General features: G+C 39.1%; 1 protein-coding gene across 1 annotated transcript in view; it reads right to left on the bottom strand.

The window, feature by feature from the left end:
- The window catches only part of LOC134344062 (protein unc-79 homolog), a 403,221-nt gene that overhangs the window by 307,596 nt on the left and 77,470 nt on the right, over positions 1–18,155 (bottom strand). Inside the window, exon 11 of the mRNA XM_063043251.1 lies at positions 13,570–13,598. Coding sequence (XP_062899321.1) covers positions 13,570–13,598 — 29 coding nt within the window. The remainder of the gene's footprint in view (positions 1–13,569; positions 13,599–18,155) is intronic.

Here is an 18,155-nt window from a genome sequence, read left to right as displayed (position 1 = left end):
TGTTACCCAGGCAGCAGGCTTCCCCTCTTCAAACAACTGATGAATCCAAAGGAACAGCAGAGAATGATACAGTTTGGCACCAGTGGTGTTGCAAGGGTTGCCAGCTGGCGTTGAACTCAACGTAGGACTGCCTTAGGGACTCCAGCTCTGGATTTTTCTTCAGATTTAACAAAAGCCATGATAGTGTACAGAAACGTAGAAACATAGAAAATAGGTGCAGGAGTAGGCCATTCGGCACTTCGAGCCTGCACCGCCATTTATTATGATCATGGCTGATCATCCAACTCAGAACCCCGCCCCAGCCTTCCCTCCATACCCCCTGACCCCCGTAGCCACAAGGGCCATATCTAACTCCCTCTTAAGTATAGCCAATGAACTGGCCTCAACTGTTTCCTGTGGCAGAGAATTCCACAGATTCACCACTCTCTGTGTGAAGAAGTTTTTCCTAATCTCGGTCCTAAAAGGCTTCCCCTCTATCCTCAAACTGTGACCCCTCGTTCTGGACTTCCCCAACATCGGGAACAATCTTCCTGCATCTAGCCTGTCCAATCCCTTTAGGATCTTATACGTTTCAATCAGGTCCCCCCTCAATCTTCTAAATTCCAACGAGTACAAGCCCAGTTCATCCAGTCTTTCTTCATATGAAAGTCCTGCCATCCCAGGAATCAATCTGGTGAACCTTCTTTGTACTCCCTCTATGGCAAAGGTGTCTTTCCTCAGATTAGGGGACCAAAACTGCACACAATACTCCAGGTGTGGTCTCACCAAGGCCTTGTACAACTGCAGTAGTACCTCCCTGCTCCTGTACTCGAATCCTCTCGCTATAAATGCCAGCATACCATTCGCCTTTTTCACCGCCTGCTGTACCTGCATACCCACTTTCAATGACTGGTGTATAATGACACCCAGGTCTCGTTGCACCTCCCCTTTTCCTAATCGGCCACCATTCAGATAATAATCTGTTTTCCTATTTTTGCCACCAAAGTGGATAACTTCACATTTATCCACATTAAATTGCATCTGCCATGAATTTGCCCACTCACCCAACCTATCCAAGTCACCCTGCATCCTCTTAGCATCCTCCTCACTGCTAAAACTGCCACCCAGCTTCGTGTCATCCGCAAACTTGGAGATGCTGCATTTAATTCCCTCAGCCAAGTCATTAATATATATTGTAAACAACTGGGGTCCCAGCACTGAGCCTTGCGGTACCCCACTAGTCACCGTCTGCCATTCTGAAAAGGTCCCGTTTATGCCCACTCTTTGCTTCCTGTCTGCTAACCAATTCTCCACCCACACCAATACCTTACCCACAATACCGTGTGCTTTAAGTTTGCACACTAATCTCCTGCGTGGGACCTTGTCAAAAGCCTTTTGAAAATCCAAATATACCACATCCACTGGTTCTCCCCTATCCACTCTACTAGTTACATCCTCAAAAAATTCTATGAGATTCGTCAGACATGATTTTCCTTTCACAAATCCATGCTGACTTTGTCCGATCATTTCACTGCTTTCCAAATGTGCTGTTATCACATCCTTGATAACTGACTCCAGCAGTTTCCCCACCACCAACGTTAGGCTAACCGGTCTATAATTCCCTGGTTTCTCTCTCCCTCCTTTTTTAAAAACTGGGGTTACATTAGCCACCCTCCAATCCTCAGGAATTAGTCCAGAATCTAACGAGTTTTGAAAAATTATTACTAATGCATCCACTGTTTCTTGGGCTACTTCCTTAAGCACTCGAGGATGCAGACCATCTGGCCCTGGGGATTTATCTGCCTTCAATCCCTTCAATTTACCTAACACCACTTCCCTACTAACATGTATTTCGCTCAGTTCCTCCATCTCACTGGACCCTCTGTCCCTTACTATTTCTGGAAGATTATTTATGTCCTCCTTAGTGAAGACAGAACCAAAGTAATTATTCAATTGGTCTGCCACGTCTTTGCTCCCCATAATCAATTCACCTGTTTCTGTCTGCAGGGGACCTACATTTGTCTTTACCAGTCTTTTCCTTTTTACATATCTATAAAAGCTTTTAAGTCCGTTTTTATGTTCCCTGCCAGTTTTCTCTTATAATCTTTTTTCCCCTTCCTAATTAAGCCCTTTGTCCTCCTCTGCTGAACTCTGAATTTCTCCCAGTCCTCAGGTGAGCCACTTTCTCTGGCTAATTTGTATGCTTCTTCTTTGGATTGATACTATCCCTAATTTCTCTTGTCAGCCACGGGTGCACTACCTTCCTTGATTTATTCTTTTGCCAAACTGGGATGAACAATTGTTGTAGTTCATCCATGCAACCTTTAAATGCTTGCCATTGCATATCCACCGTCAATCCTTTAAGTGTCATTTGCCAGTCTATCTTAGCTAATTCACGTCTCATACCTTCAAAGTTACCCCTCTTTAAGTTCAGAACCTTTGTTTCTGAATTAACTATGTCACTCTCCATCTTAATGAAGAATTCCACCACATTATGGTCACTCTTACCCAAGGGGCCTCTCACGACAAGATCGCTAATTAACCCTTCCTCATTGCTCAAAACCCAGTCCAGAATAGCCTGCTCTCTAGTTGGTTCCTCGACATGTTGGTTCAAAAAACCATCCCGCATACATTCCAAGAAATCCTCTTCCTCAGCACCTTTACTAATTTGGTTCACCCAATCTACATGTAGATTGAAGTCACCCATTATAACTGATGTTCCTTTATTGCACACATTTCTAATTTCCTGTTTAATACCATCTCCGACCTCACTACTACTGTTAAGTGGCCTGTACACAACTCCCACCAGCGTCTTCTGCCCCTTAGTGTTACGCAGCTCTACCCATATCGATTCCACATCTTCCCGGCTTATGTCCTTCCTTTCTATTGCGTTAATCTCTTCTTTAACCAGCAACGCCACCCCACCTCCCCTTCCTTCATGTCTATCCCTCCTGAATATTGAATATCCCTGAACGTTGAGCTCCCATCCCTGGTCACCCTGGAGCCATGTCTCTGTGATCCCAACTACATCATAATCATTAATAACAATCTGCACTTTCAATTCATCCACCTCATTACGAATGCTCCTTGCACTGACACACAAAGCCTTCAGGCGCTCTTTTACAACCTTCTTAGCCCTTATACAATTATGTTGAAAAGTGGCCCTTTTTAATGCTTGCCCTGGATTTGTCGGCCTGCCACTTTTACTTTTCTCCTTAGTACTTTTTGCTTCTACGCTCACTTTACACCCCTCTGTCTCTCTGCACTGGTTCCCATCCCTCTGTTGTGAACTAACCTCCTCACGCCTAGCCTCTTTAATTTGATTCCCACCCCCCAACCATTCTAGTTTAAAGTCACCTCAGTAGCCTCCGCTAATCTCCCTGCCAGGATATTGGTCCCCCTAGGATTCAAGTATAGTGCCAAGGCAGTGAGTTTTGACACAACTTTCCTTCCCCATCTGCTCAAAGTGACTGGTTTTAAGGTACCAGTAACAACTTTTGCCCCTTCTCATGTCAGAAGAAACAGTTGCACAAGCTTAGCAGCTGAGCTACAAGTGAAGGCCAGGAGCTGGATTTGGTTGTCAGAGGCTATTTGAGGTGCATGCTAATGGGAGCATTTAATAAGTAGTGGGAATTTACCCCATTACTACCCCTGGCTACAACAACCTATAAAACCGTAAGATACAGGAGCAGAAGTTGGCCATTTGGCTCATCGAGTCTGCTCCACCATTCAATCATGGGCTAATCCAATTCTTCCAGTCATCCCCACTCCCCTGCCTTCTCCCCATACCCTTTGATGCCCTGGCTAATCTATCTCTGCCTTAAATGCACCCAATGACTTGGCCTCCACAGCCGCTCGTGGCAACAAATTCCACAGATTTACCACCCTCTGGCTAAAGTAATTTCTCTGCATCTCAGTTCTAAGTGGATGTCCTTCAATCCTGAGGTCGTGCCCTCTTGTCCTAGAAACCCCTACCATGCAAAATAACTTTGCCATATCTAATCTATTCAGGCCTTTTAACTTTCGGAGTACTTCTATGAGATCCCCCCTCATTCTCCTGAACTCCAGGGAATACAGCCCAAGAGCTGCCAGACGTTACTCATACGGTAACCCTTTTAATCCTGGAATCATTCTCGTGAATCTTCTCTGAACCCTCTCCAATGTCAGTATATCCTTTCTAAAATAAGGAGCCTAAAACTGCACACAATTCTCTAAGTGTGGTCTCACGAGTGCCTTATAAAGCCTCAACATCACATCCTGTTCTTATATTCTATACCTCTAGAAATGAATGTCAACATTGCATTCGCCTTCTTCACTACTGACTCAACCTGGAGGTTAACCTTTCGGGCATCCTGCACAAGGACTCCCAAGTCTGCATTTTGAATTCTCTCCCCATCTAAATAATAGTCTGCTCATTAATTTCTTCCACCAAAATGCATGACTATATACTTTCCAACAAGAACCTAACAACCTTCGCTTTAAATATACCCAAAGTCTTGGCCTCACATCTACCTGTGTTAACGAATTACACAGATTCACCACTCTGGCTAAAGAAATTCCTCCTCTTTTCCTTCTTTATAAACCATTTTATTAATTTTCAAAATTATAAACTCAATAACAAAGTTGGTACAAGGAGATTGGAATAATCTTAATCAGCATATACAAAAAGGATTTTAAGTAACGTAGGTATAATAGACTTCTAAACTCATAATGAAATTAGTCATAAAAAAAGAAAATAAATATATATATATATATATACACACAAAGAAAAATTCCCAAAAGAAAAAGAAAAAAAAACCCAAAAAAGAACAGAACAAAACAGGGCTAGACCAATATCTTGAATCAGACACATTCAGTAATGTCATCAACTCCGCTCCTCTATTCATATAATTTAAGTTAAAAAAAAGATTCGGAAAGGTCAGATTACATCATATGGAAATGTTGCATAAAATGTTTCCAAGTTTCTTCAAATTTAACCGAAGGATCAAAAATATCATTTCTAATTTTTTCTAAATTTAAACTTAATATAGTTTGAGAAAATCATTGGAATGTAGTAGGAGGATTGATTTCTTTCCAGTTCAACAAAATAGATCTTCTAGCCATTAAAGTAACAAATGCTATCATCCGCCAGGCTGAAGAAGACAAAGATCTATGTTCAACCATTGGCAATCCAAAAATTGCCATAATAGGATGGGGTTTTAAATCAAAACATAGAACTATTGAAATAATATCAAAAATATCTTTCCAATATTTTTCCAAAAGAGGACAGGACCAAAACATATGAGTTAAAGAAGCCACCTCAGAGTGACATCTGTCACAAGCGGGGTTTATATGGGAATAAAAACAAGCTAATTTATCTTTGGACATATAGGCTCTATGTACTACTTTAAATTGTATTAATGTATGTTTAGCACATATAGAAGTAGTACTAACTAATTGAAAAACTTTATCCCATTTCTCTATAGGTAGACAAAGTTGAAGTTCCCTTTCCCATTCATTTTTAATTTTATCAGATATACCTGGCTGTAATTTCATAATTATATCATAAATAATTGCTATTAATCGCTTCTGAGAAGAATTTAAACTTAAAATTTTATCAATAATATCAGTAGGATTTGAAGTCGGAAAGGTAGGCAACATAGTATTTAAAAAATTTCTTACTTGTAAGTATCTAAAAAAAAAATGGGATCCAGGCAAGTCAAATTTCTTAGATAACTGCTCAAAAGACATAAAACAGTTATCCAGAAATAAGTCATGAAAACATATTATACCTTTCGTTTTCCATATCAGAAAGGCTTGCTCCATTACAGAGGGTTGAAAAAAGAAATTAGATGTAATAGGACTTGATAACATAAATTCATTCAGGCCAAAAAATTTACGAAATTGAAAGCATATTCGCAATGTATGTTTAACTATAGGGTTAAACATTTGTTTATTCAATTTAGATAGTACAAAAGGAAGTGAAGTTCCTAAAATGGAAGCTAAAGAAAACCCCTGTACAGAGTGGCCTTCAAGGTTTACCCAATGTGGGCTTGGAGTTATATTCCAATCTTGCGTCCAAAATATTAAATATCGAATATTAATTGCCCAATAGTAAAATCGTAGGTTAGGCAATGCCAAACCACCCTCTTTCTTAGATTTCTGTAAGTAATTTTTTACTTAATCTGGGATTTTTATTTTGCCATATACAAGAGGAAATTTTAGAATCAATCGTATCAAAAAAGGATTTAGGAATAAAAATTGGTATCGTTTGAAATAAATATAAAAATTTAGGTAAAATAATCATTTTAATAGCATTGATTCGGCCAATCAATGATAGAGACATGGGGACCACTTAGTAATCAGTTGTTTAACCCGATTAATTAACAGTAAAAGGTTGAAATTGAATAGATCCTTATGTCTCTTAGTAATTTTAACACCCAAATAAGTAAAATAATTAGTCACTCTAAATGGAGAATTTCTATAAGTGGGACCCTGCATATTTAATTGAAAGAGTTCACTCTTACCTAGGTTCAGTTTATGACCAGAAAAACTACTATACTGAGCAAGCAAAGTTAATACTGCTGGAATAGATTTTCCTGGGTTAGAAATATATAATAGTAGATCATCTGCATATAGTGATAATTTATGAGTCTCATTTCCACGGGTAATACCAAATATATTAGGGGAGTAACGAATGGCAATAGCTAGCGGTTCCAAGGCAACATCGAATAGTAGTGGACTAAGAGGACAACCCTGCCTAGTACCACGGAGTAGATGGAAGAGAGCGGATCTTTGATTGTTAGTAAATACCGAAGCCAAAGGGGTGAGATATATCAGTTTAATCCAAGATATAAATATCGAACTAAAATTAAATTTCTCAAGGGTGTTAAGTAAATATGTCCATTCAACTCTGTCAAAAGCTTTCTCAGCATCCAATGAAATAACACATTTTGGAATTCTGGGTGAAGGCGGGAGGAGAGAGAGCAGCGTGCCGCGCGTGCGCAGCCCTCCGGTGAAAAATGATATCGTATCTGTTAAATAGGGGCCGTGGCCAATTCTGATTTGATGGAGAGGGACATGAAAGCACAGAGGAACATCTGGAGAAATTTCTGAAATGCCCGTTCGCTGCTGTCGTTACTGCACGGTCGGGAATCTTCCAGAGGGTAGGCCTCAAAATCCCCGGCTTTGCCTGCAGTTGGTGACCGAGATTGAGGTCGAATCGTTCAGACAGAGGTGGCGCTCAGTACTCGGTGTCGGAGAGCTGATTCGGAGGCTCGAAGTTTTCGGATGACTCAGAGACAGATTGTGGTCGGCATGGCAGGGAGGGTTTTCCTTCCTTCTCCCGTCTGCGTGAGATGTGGGACATTTGAGAGACTTTGAACTTTTACTATGCTCATGGACTTCTTCATCAAGTTATGGTATTGTTGCACTGTTGTAACTATATGTTATAATTATGTGGTTTTGTCAGTTTTTTCCATCTTGGTCTGTCCTGTGTTTTGTGATATCACACCGGAGGAAATATTGTATCATTTCTTAATGCATGCATTACTAAGTGACAATTAAAGAGGACTGCGTGTCTTTATAATCTGAACAATATTCATTAATCTCCTAATATTAAAAAAAGTAACGATTTTTAATAAATCCAGTCTGATCAGCAGAAATAATTTGAGGTAATACATTCACCAATCTCATTGCCAATATTTTAGAAAAATTCTTAGAATCTACATTCAGCAAAGATATAGGCCTATAAGATGCACATTCAGTAGGGTTCTTATCTTTTTTAAGAATTAGGGAAATAGAAGCTCGATAAAAAGATTGTGGTAATTTACCTGCATCCCTAAAAACACTATATAGCCAAGGAGTCAGTGTAGTAGAGAAAAATTTTAAAAATTCTACTGTATATCCGTCTGGGCCAGGTGCTTTACCTGAGTTCATTGAAAAAATAGCATTCTTTATTTCCTCTACTGTAATAGGTACATCTAATTTTGAACGTTCAATTAGGTGACAATTTTGGAATATTCAATTTCTTTAAAAATTCATGCATTATAGTGGAGTCATCAGGAAATTCTGATTGATGTAAGGAGGTATAAAATTCTTGAAAGGATTTATTAATCTCATCATGGTCAACTGTCAAAGTGCCATCTTGTTTACGAATCTTAAGAATCTGTCGTTTAACCGAGGCCGATTTCAATTGAGTAGCCAATAGTTTTCCAGTTTTATCACCATGTATATAGAATTGACTCTTAGTTTTGATTAATTGTTCAATCGAAGATGATAGTAAGAGATTATGTTCCATCTGAAGTTCAACCCTCTGTTTATAAAGTTCATGATTAGGAGCTATAGAATATTTCTTATCAACTTCTTTAATCGTGTCAACCAGTTTAAGTATTTCATTACTAGTTCGCTTTTTTAATCCAACAGCATATGAAATAATTTGTCCACAAATATATGCTTTAAAAGTATCCCATAGTGTCCCGCTGGAAATATCCTCTGTAGAGTTCATTGCAAAGAAAAAATTAATCTGTTCCTCAATAAACCTAACAAAATCTGAGCCTTGAAGCAAAGTATTAAATCGCTATTGTCTAGAATTAGTAAATGTATCCCTTAAGTTAATAAATAATTTCAATGGTGCATGGTCAGAAACAGCAATAGAATCATATTTGCAACCAATAACGAGGAATTAATCGAGAGTCAATAAAAAAAGTCAATTCTTGAGTAGTGCTGATGTACATGTGAAAAAAATTAGAACTGTTTCTCATTCGGATGTAAGAATCTCCAAAGTTCTGAGATTCCAGAGTCGGTCATAAAAGAGTTAATAAGGGTAGCCGATTTATTCGGAAGTACTTGATTGGACTTGGATCTATCCATCAAAGGATTTAAACAACAATTGAAATCTCCACCCATAATCAACATATAGTCATTTAAATAAGGAAGAGATGTAACGAGATTCTTAAAAAAAATCGGGACAGTCAACATTTGGGGCATAAACATTAAGTATAACAACTTTTTTGCCAGTAATTAACAAAAATCTGTCATTGGGATCTGAAATCATCTCATAATGCAGAAATGAAATTGACGGATTAATAAAAATAGAAACGCCTTTTACTTTAGCCTGTGAGTTTGAGTGGTACTGTTGTTCCTTCCAGAATCTAAAAAAATGCTGATTATCCTCTTTCCGGACATGAGTTTCTTGTACAAAAATAATGTGAGCATTCATCCTATGGAAGACTTTAAAAATTTTCTTCCGTTTAATCGTGTGGTTTAAGCCATTTGTATTCCAAGAAACCAAATTAACAATCTTATCCATCGTAATGAGCTCGAGGATAAAGTATGTAAAGGGTTAACCAGAGTACAGACTCATGACCCCAGAGGAAAAAAGGTTCAAAGAGGAACCGGAAGTTACGACATTTCAGACATTTTGGTAGTTTCAGGTCAGCCCGTTTAAAAAGCAAAAATAAGTTAAAAATAAGAACAAGAATACCACCTTCCTCCCACAAAAACCCAGAAAAAAGCCAGAAAGTGGCCAATGCTAAATCTAAAGCTAATTCTAACCCCATCTTTCCAGAAGGCAACCCAAAAGAAATATGTTTATCAAAAGAAATACCACCCATATTCAAAAAAAGGTTAAAAAAGTTATAATGGTAAGAAAAAGCTTACAACAATTATAAGCATCGAATAGTTCCTTCTTACTCATATTTCAAAGAACATCAAACGTTGATCATATTACTATATTAATTTTTCATATATAAATGATCGCAAGTGACGTTACAGACAAAAAGGATTCTGGGGGGAAGAAGAAAACAATCCACCATTTTAAAATATAATATTCCAGTAACATTTCCGAAAGAGAACAAGCATTAAAATTGTAACTAAATAACTTTCAAAAAGTATTAAGAGTAAGATATACAAGATCACTAACAGAAAAGCATAATATCATTTAACAGTATAAAGCGAACCTACACTGCAAGATCAAGGGGAAAAAAAACCCTCAAACTATACAATTCAAAGACGAGAGAGAACAAAACGATACATTAATTAATCCTCCGCAGAGGGAGGCAGATCATCGAGAAAACTTTGGGCTTCCATCAGATTTTTAAACAGGCTACGCGAGTTGTCCCGCATAACCACTCTCAGACGGGCTGGAAACAGTAACGCTATTTTATAACCCCGACAATACAGTTCTGCCATCTGTGGTTTAAAAGCCATTCATTTTTTCAGTATGTCTTGGCTGTAGTCTTCAACAATTCTGAACTTGAATTCTCAAAATTGGATTATACCTTTCTTCCGAGCAGCTCGAATAACTCGTTCCTTATCATGGACATAATGAAACCGAATGATAATTGGTCTCGGCCTGGCCACATTCTTCGGATTAAAACGAAAAGAACGATGTGCACGATCTAATAGTCGGGGCTCCTCCAATATATCAGAGCCAAACACATCCATTAGCAATTTAGAAAAATATTTGGTAGGATCTCCCGTCTCAACATCTTATTGTAAACCGATTATTCGCAAACTCTGTCATCGGGAGCGATTTTCAAGATCAATAGTCTTAGCTTGATAACGTTCCAGTTGCTGAGTTACTGAAATTAAACTTTTTTCAAGAGCTTCAATTTTTCTATCCCTTTTGTGGCCATCTTCATCTAGTTCTGAGATCTGACTTGTTGTTGATCGATTTCACGTCTGAATGATCTTGACTCTTCTTGCATCGACTTCAACACTTCTTCAATTGCGGTGAGTCTTCAATTAACTGTATCTTCTAGAAGTTTCTTCATTAGTTCCGCAGTTATCGGAGCTTCCTTCGATGTTCCAGGATCACCATTTTTTTTTTCCGTTCCCGCCGGGACCTTTCCCTTCTTTAACTTCTCGTGCTCTGGTATTCATTTTCAGTAAGTAAGAGTCATAATTCAATGATATAAATGTAATACAAATCCTTTAGTGTAGGTATAGGTGAAGTAAATAAGAGTGGTTGCATGTAAGAGAGTAAAGGGTACAGAGCGACACCAAAATACAGCTCACTCCATGGGTCCCCTTCCAGAAAGTCTCTCATCTACATTCTAAATGGACATGCCTCTATTCCGAGGCTGTGCCTTCTAGTCCTAGACCCCTCCACCGTAGGAAACATCCTCTCCACATCCATGCTATCGAGGCCTTTCAAACTTCGACGGGTCTCAATGAGATCCCTCCCCCCATGCTTCTGAATTCCAATGAGCACAGGCCCAGAGCCATCAAACGCTCCACATATCCCACAATCATTTTTGTGAACCTCCTTTAAACCTTCTCCTATGTCAGCACATCCTCTCTTAGACAAGGGGCCTAAAAATGCTCACAATACTCCAAGTGAGGCCTCATCAGTGCCTCATGAGGCCTCAACATTTTATCCTTGCTTTTATACTCTAGTCCACTCGAAATGAATGCTAACATTGTATTTGCCTTCCTCACCACCAACTCAACCTCAAATTAACCTTTTGAGAATTATGCACAAGGACGCCCAAGTCCCTTTGCACCTCAGATTTTTGAATTTTCTCTCCATTTAGAAAATAAGTCTATGCTTTTATTCCTTCTACCAAAGTGCATGACTATACACTTCCCAACACTGTTTTTTTACCTACCACCTCTAGAATTTAGATGTAAATCTTACATCCATCCCACAACGTGAGGGAGTAACAATCTTTGTGTTATGACTCCGTTGCAATGTACAGACATGTGAATTTAAAAGTCTAATGGCTTGTAGAAAGAAGCTGTCCTGCAGCCTGTTGGCCCTGATTTTAATGCTGCGGTAGTGTTTGCCAGATGGATGCTTTGCCCATTCTCCTAGTCTATCTCAGACACATACCTTGCATCGTTGAAGAATAACGAATATATTACTGTGTATTGTTAGTGCAATGCACTGGTATGACATTGACACTAATATGTATTAAATTCTAAAATTTGCCTAAAATACCATTCTCTATCTAAGGGAATGGCATAGCTCAGTATCCTTACAGTATAGAATGAAAACTGGATGACACACAAATATTGCAATTTTGCATTAATCCAATCAACAGCAGTTTTAAAAAATTATTTCCAAGAGTAGTTCTAAGAACACTAAAAGATATGAGTGCTAGAAAGACCAGATTTTCCTCGCTGTGTGTATGTGAGGAGGATTTAATAAATCATGTGGAATAGAACAGAAATAGCAAGTAGAACATTCATACGAAGAAACATTTCAATTTTCTTCAGCATCCAAGGCCCAATAAATTATGCAAAAAGAAATACAACAAAATTAATTTTGGAAGTGACTGTAGGGCTTATTAAAGTCATTAACAATTATTATACAATACTGTACAAATAATGATGATTCTGTGTTAGCATCTTCATAATGCCTTAATAGTATTGGAGATTTAAGAAACCAAATCCTAAAGAGACCACTTGGAGTCATGGAGTTATAAAACACTCCAGCACAGAAATAGGCTATTCTAATCTGTGCTGAACCATAAATTTGGCTAGTCCCATGAACTAGCACCCAGGCTATATACTTCCATACCCCTCCCATCCATGTACCTATGCAAATTTCTCTTCAAAGTTGAAATCAACCCCACATCCATTGCTTGCGCTGGCAGCTCATTCCACCTTCTCACCACCCTCTCAATGAAGAAGTTCCCCATGTTCTCCTTAAACATTCCATCTTTCACCCTTAACCCATGACCTCTAGTTGTAGTCTCACCCAACCTCAGTGGAAAAAGCCTGCTTGCATTTTCCCTATCTATACCCCTCATAATTTTGTACACCTCTATCAAATCTCCCTCAATCTTCTATGTTCTAGGGAATAAAGTCCTAATCTATTCACCCTTTCCCTATAACTCAGGTCCTGGCAACATATTTGTAAATTTTCTTTGCATTTTAACGAAAACCTGTTCTGAACTTGGTCAGCCATCCAACAAAACTGTGGCTTCATTCATTTTTATTGCTTTAGCTTTGAATCAATTGCCTTTTACTTTTTTTTAGAGAAGTGATTTCTGATTCAGGAAAGGCTCTTGAACCAGAGAATAACTTCACTCACACTATCTCTGAACTGATTGCAAAATCTAGGGACACACTTTTAAGGGCTTTGCAACTCGTATTCTCGATACTTATTGCTTATTCATTAATATTTTCTTTTTTGTATTTGCATAGTTGCTTATTTGTCATCTTTTGTGAAATATTTTTCATTGATTCTACTGTGTATTTTTGTATCCATTCTGAATGCCCATAAGAAAGTGAATGTCAGGGTAGTATCTGGTAATAAATTTACTTCAAACTTTTGAACTTTGATGTATCACATTAATCTATTTCTGGACCAAAAATGTGGCAATTTCTAAAAGTAACTTACTATTTAATTTACCCTCTTCGGGCAAAATAAATTTTAGCCTGGTATTCACTTCCTTTCCATTAACTCATAAATGCTGAATGAGTTTGTAATTATTGGAGATTTTTCAATTTAGTTGCCTGCAACACTGCCAAACGCACAAAACCACATTGGAATGCAAGTGCAGTCTACAGCTTATAACTTAGTGCATTCTAGAATCAACCAACAGAAGCATGCCAATAAACCACAAGATGAAAACTATCAACACGTTTTCACTGTCTTACCTTCTTCTGACAAATAGCAGAAATTTCAGCTGTAAAGTTGAAAAAATACAAACATGTCAATTCATATAATAATACTCATTGTGGGAGTGTTCATGAAGAATTATCAATTCTACAAAATTAAATTTAATTTTGCCAGTGTTTTTAATGAAATAACCAGAAATCAGAAAATACATGAAAGCCTTTAATAACCACTTTTAATGATTAACAATGGAAATTACTTGAAGGTCCAGAAATTTAGATTGTGCAGTAAGAATTGGGTTCAACAGAAACCAAAATGGAGGCAAGATCACGCCCTTTAATTTTAGTCACAGTCATTCAGCATAGAAACAGGCCGACTAGACAAGCACATCCGCACCAATCATCAGGTACCTATGTGCACTAATCCAATTTGCCAGCAGTAGGCTTGTAGTTTGCCATGTTATGTTGATTTAGTACCAAGTTCAAATCATTGTTATTCATCCTGTACATGTATAACACCAAACAATGCAATGTTCCTCTGGACCAACGTGTACCTGTTTGGTGATATACAAATATACCAAGGTGCACAACACAACACAAAGTAATATTACCACAAATAAATTAACAAATAAGAATGATTATTTTAATGATACAAAATCAGAATATGCCATACCCAATATATATGTTCAAGTATTTAAAGTATCAATATATATGTTCAAGCTTTAAAGTATCAATGGATGTTGCACCGTTTGATCAAGAACTTTACTGGCGTCATTTAAAGAGTTTTGCCTCATCAATTTCCAAACAAATCTCTTGAGTGGCCCTTCCACCCTGAACAGCCAGCTGTGTTCTTAAAGACAATCTGGTCCTCTTACAGGCTCTAACAGCCCAATGACCTTACAGACCATGTGTCTAATTAACCTGCTAATCAGTACAGTTCTGGAACGTTGGAGGAAACCAGTGTACCCAGCAGAAATCCACGCGGTCATGGGGAGAACATACACACTCCTTACAGACAGCAGTGAGAATTGAACTCAGGCCGCTGGCATAGTAATAGCGTTACACTAATCACTATACTACCTTGCCACCTTCGTTACTATCTATGCCCATCCCTGGAGGTGCATTATATGCACAGCATTTTGGATAGCTACTAAAAACATGTTGGCCAGAAGAAAGCACTGTCTGCAATTAGTGGATTTGATGAATCAGGGACAGGAGAGGCAGACAAACCAGTTGTCTTTGTTTCCTCCCATTTTGTGAACTCTGAACTGATTCTTGGTCTGGATAATCTAATCAGAGCCATTGAATGTGGACACAAGGAGCTTCACCTGCTGAACCTGAGACCATCTCAGATGAGTAGCGACTTACTATGTAAAATGCCAGACCTACCAAAGAAGCAATCTCTAATTTCATCAGACTCCATCCGGGTCATCTCATTTAACTGGTTTGGACCAGTCAGAGTGGAAAGACACAAATACACAAGGCTGGGGTGGGCAGAACCAAGAAACAATGCTGGGTTGTACTCGTGTACAAGAACCAGTAGGAAGGTGACCCAGGTAGGTCAGGTGACGTTGAGCCAATGGGGTGGAGAACCAACAGTTCAATTGATTAGGAACACTATAAGAGTCAGAAGCTCCAAATACGCAGGGGCGATAACTCTCCAGCAACCAGGAACCAACCATCGCGGATAAGGAGGACCCCACGGACACGTGGAGATCAGGACCACGAGGAATGCCTGGCTAGCGTAGACTCCTTTCCTGGGTAGTACCTTTTCTCTTCATGGAGAGTCAGGGATTCTAGTGGGGTGCACACAGGTAGTTAGTTTGTGGACCCAGGTGCTTTTTAGTTAAGACAATAAAGGTTACTTGTTGATAAATACAGATTCTCTGTGCGTCACTGATCATTATTACAACAGGTGATTCTTGTAACAGAATTTGCACACAGGTAGATAAGTTTGTGAACCCACGTGCCTTTTACTTGAGACAATAAAAGTTACTTGTCAGTTAACACAGATTCTCTGTGCCTCTCTGATCATTAGTACAAGTGGTGATTCTTGTAACAAACTATTGTTCAAAATTCATGTTGAAGCCTCTGATAATATAAGTTGAGGCCTAAGATCTTTCTGGACCAGCACAGGCCATCCATATTGAGGTCGCATAGGGATACAGCACAGTAACAGGCACTTACAGCCCATGTGACGAATGAACGTACTGACCTGTGTGCTTTTGGAATCTGGAGCACTTGGAGGGAACCCACATGTTCACTGGGGGAATGCACAAACTCCTTACAGACAGTGGTGTGAACTGAGTCTGGTCAGTGACATTATAAAGCATTACGCTAACTGCTACATTACCGTGCCTCCCAAAGTACAGGTTAGAAATATACCTGCTAAACCAAGGATTCATAAAGGATCCACTGCAGGCTGCCACATGCAAAACATTTTTAACCCCATGTTTAGTTATAAGAATACCATTAATTCATCAGTGACAGACATTATTCACCAACATCAAACCCACTACTCCTCAGTAACTTGAAGCCCACAGTAGTTTCTTCATCTTACAGTTTTGTACCTCAGGTCTCATTTGATGCATACAACATGCATGTAATTTGGAGACAATTCATTTCTTGGATTAATGTGTTCTGGATTGATTAAAATTAAACTTGGACATTCAAGAACACTAAGGCTTTAAATCTATTCTTTTACTGTTGCCACATCAGAAGTAATAGACTGGCAGCAACAAAACTAATTTGCTTTTAAGGGTTTGGAGAAAGGACAGCAGAGCAGCAATGGCTGGAGTTTCTGTGAAAATGAGGGAAGTGCAAGACAGATACATTCCAAATAAGAAGAAATTTGCAAAGGGGAGAAGGTCACTACCGTGGCTGACAAGTGAAGTCAGAGCCAAAGTAAAAGCAAAAGAGAGGGCATACAAAGAAGCCAGAGCTAATGGGAAGATAGAGGATCGGGGAGCTTTTAAAACGAAGGAGTCCATTCAGAAGGAAAAGATGAATTACGAGAAGAAGCTGGCGGCTAATATCAAAGAAGATATTAAAAGCTCTTTTAAGTACATAAAGGGTAAAAGAGAGTTGAGGGTAGATATAGGACCAATATAAAATGACACTGGAGATATTGTAATGAGAGATGCACAGATGGCAGAGGAACTGAATAAATATATTACATCAGTCTTCACAGTGGAAGACGTCTGCAGTATACCAGACATTCAGGAGTGTCGGGGAAGTGAAGTTCGTGCAGTGAAAATTACGACCGAAAAAGTGCTCAGGAAGCTTAATGGTCTGAGGGTGGATGAATCTCCTGGACGTGATGGGATTCACCCTCGGGTTCTGAAGGAAGCAGCTGGAGAGATTGCGGATGATCTTTCAAGAATCGATAGATTCTGGCATTGTACCAGATGACTGGAAAATTGCAAATGTTACCCCGCTATTTAAGAAGTGTGGAAGGCAGCAGAAAGGAAACTATAGACCTGTTAGCCCGACATCAGTGATTGGGAAGTTGTTGGAATCGATTGTTAGGGCAGAGATTACAGAGTACCTGGAGGCACATGACAAGATAGGCCAAAGCCAGCATGGTTTCCTGGAAGGAAAATCCTGCCTGACAAACCTACTGCAATTCTTAAGCTGCTTAGCAAGATAAGAGCCCATGGAATTCCAGGGAAGTTACTAGCGTGGGTGGAGCATTGGTTGATTGCCAAAAAAACAGAAAGTGGGAATAAAGGGATCCTATTCTGGCTGGCTGCCAGTTACCAGTGGAGTTCCACAAGGGTCGATACTGGACCGCTGCTTTTTACAATGTATGTCAATGATTTGGAGTCTGGTATTAATGGATTTGTGGCTAAATTTGCCGATGATACAAAGATAGGTGGAGGAGCGGGTAGTGTTGAGGAAACAGAGAGCCTGCAGAGAGACTTAGATAGTTTAGGGGAATGGACAAAAAAGTGGCAAATACAATGTTGGAAAGTGTATGGTCATGCACTTAGGTGGAAGAAATAAACGGGCAGACTATTATTTAGATGGGGAGAGAATTCAAAATGCAAAGATGGAAAGGGACTTGGGAGTCCTTGTGCAAGATACCTTAAAGGTTAACCTCCAGGTTGAGTCAGTTGAAGGCAAATGCAATGTTGGCATTAATTTCTAGAGGTATAGAATATAACAGCAGGGATGTGATGTTGAGGCTCTATAAGGCACTCGTGAGACCACACTTGGAGTGTTGTGTGCAGCTTTGGGCTCCTTATTTTAGAAAGGATATACTGACATTGGAGAGGGTTCAGAGAAGATTCACAAGAATGATTCCAGGAATGAAAGGGTTACCCTATGAGGAACATCTGGCAGCTCTTGGGCTATATTCCCTGGAGTTCAGGAGAATGAGTGGGAATCTCATAGAAACATTCCAAATGTTAAAAGGCCTGAACAGATGAGATATAGCAAAGTTATTTCCCATGTTAGATGTCTCTAGGACAATAGGGCATGACTTCAGGATTGAAGAACGTCCTTTTAGATTTGCGATGTAGAGAAATTACTTTAGTCAGGGGGTGGTAAATCTGTGGAATTTGTTGCCATGAGCAGCTGTGGAGGCCAGGTCATTGGGTGTATTTAAGGCAGAGATAGATAGGTTC

The sequence above is a fragment of the Mobula hypostoma genome, chromosome 1 (assembly GCF_963921235.1).
Source record: "Mobula hypostoma chromosome 1, sMobHyp1.1, whole genome shotgun sequence".
In the NCBI taxonomy this organism is placed as follows: domain Eukaryota; kingdom Metazoa; phylum Chordata; class Chondrichthyes; order Myliobatiformes; family Myliobatidae; genus Mobula; species Mobula hypostoma.
Note: the sequence above shows the minus strand (reverse complement) of the source record. Positions and strands in the feature narration are given on the sequence as shown.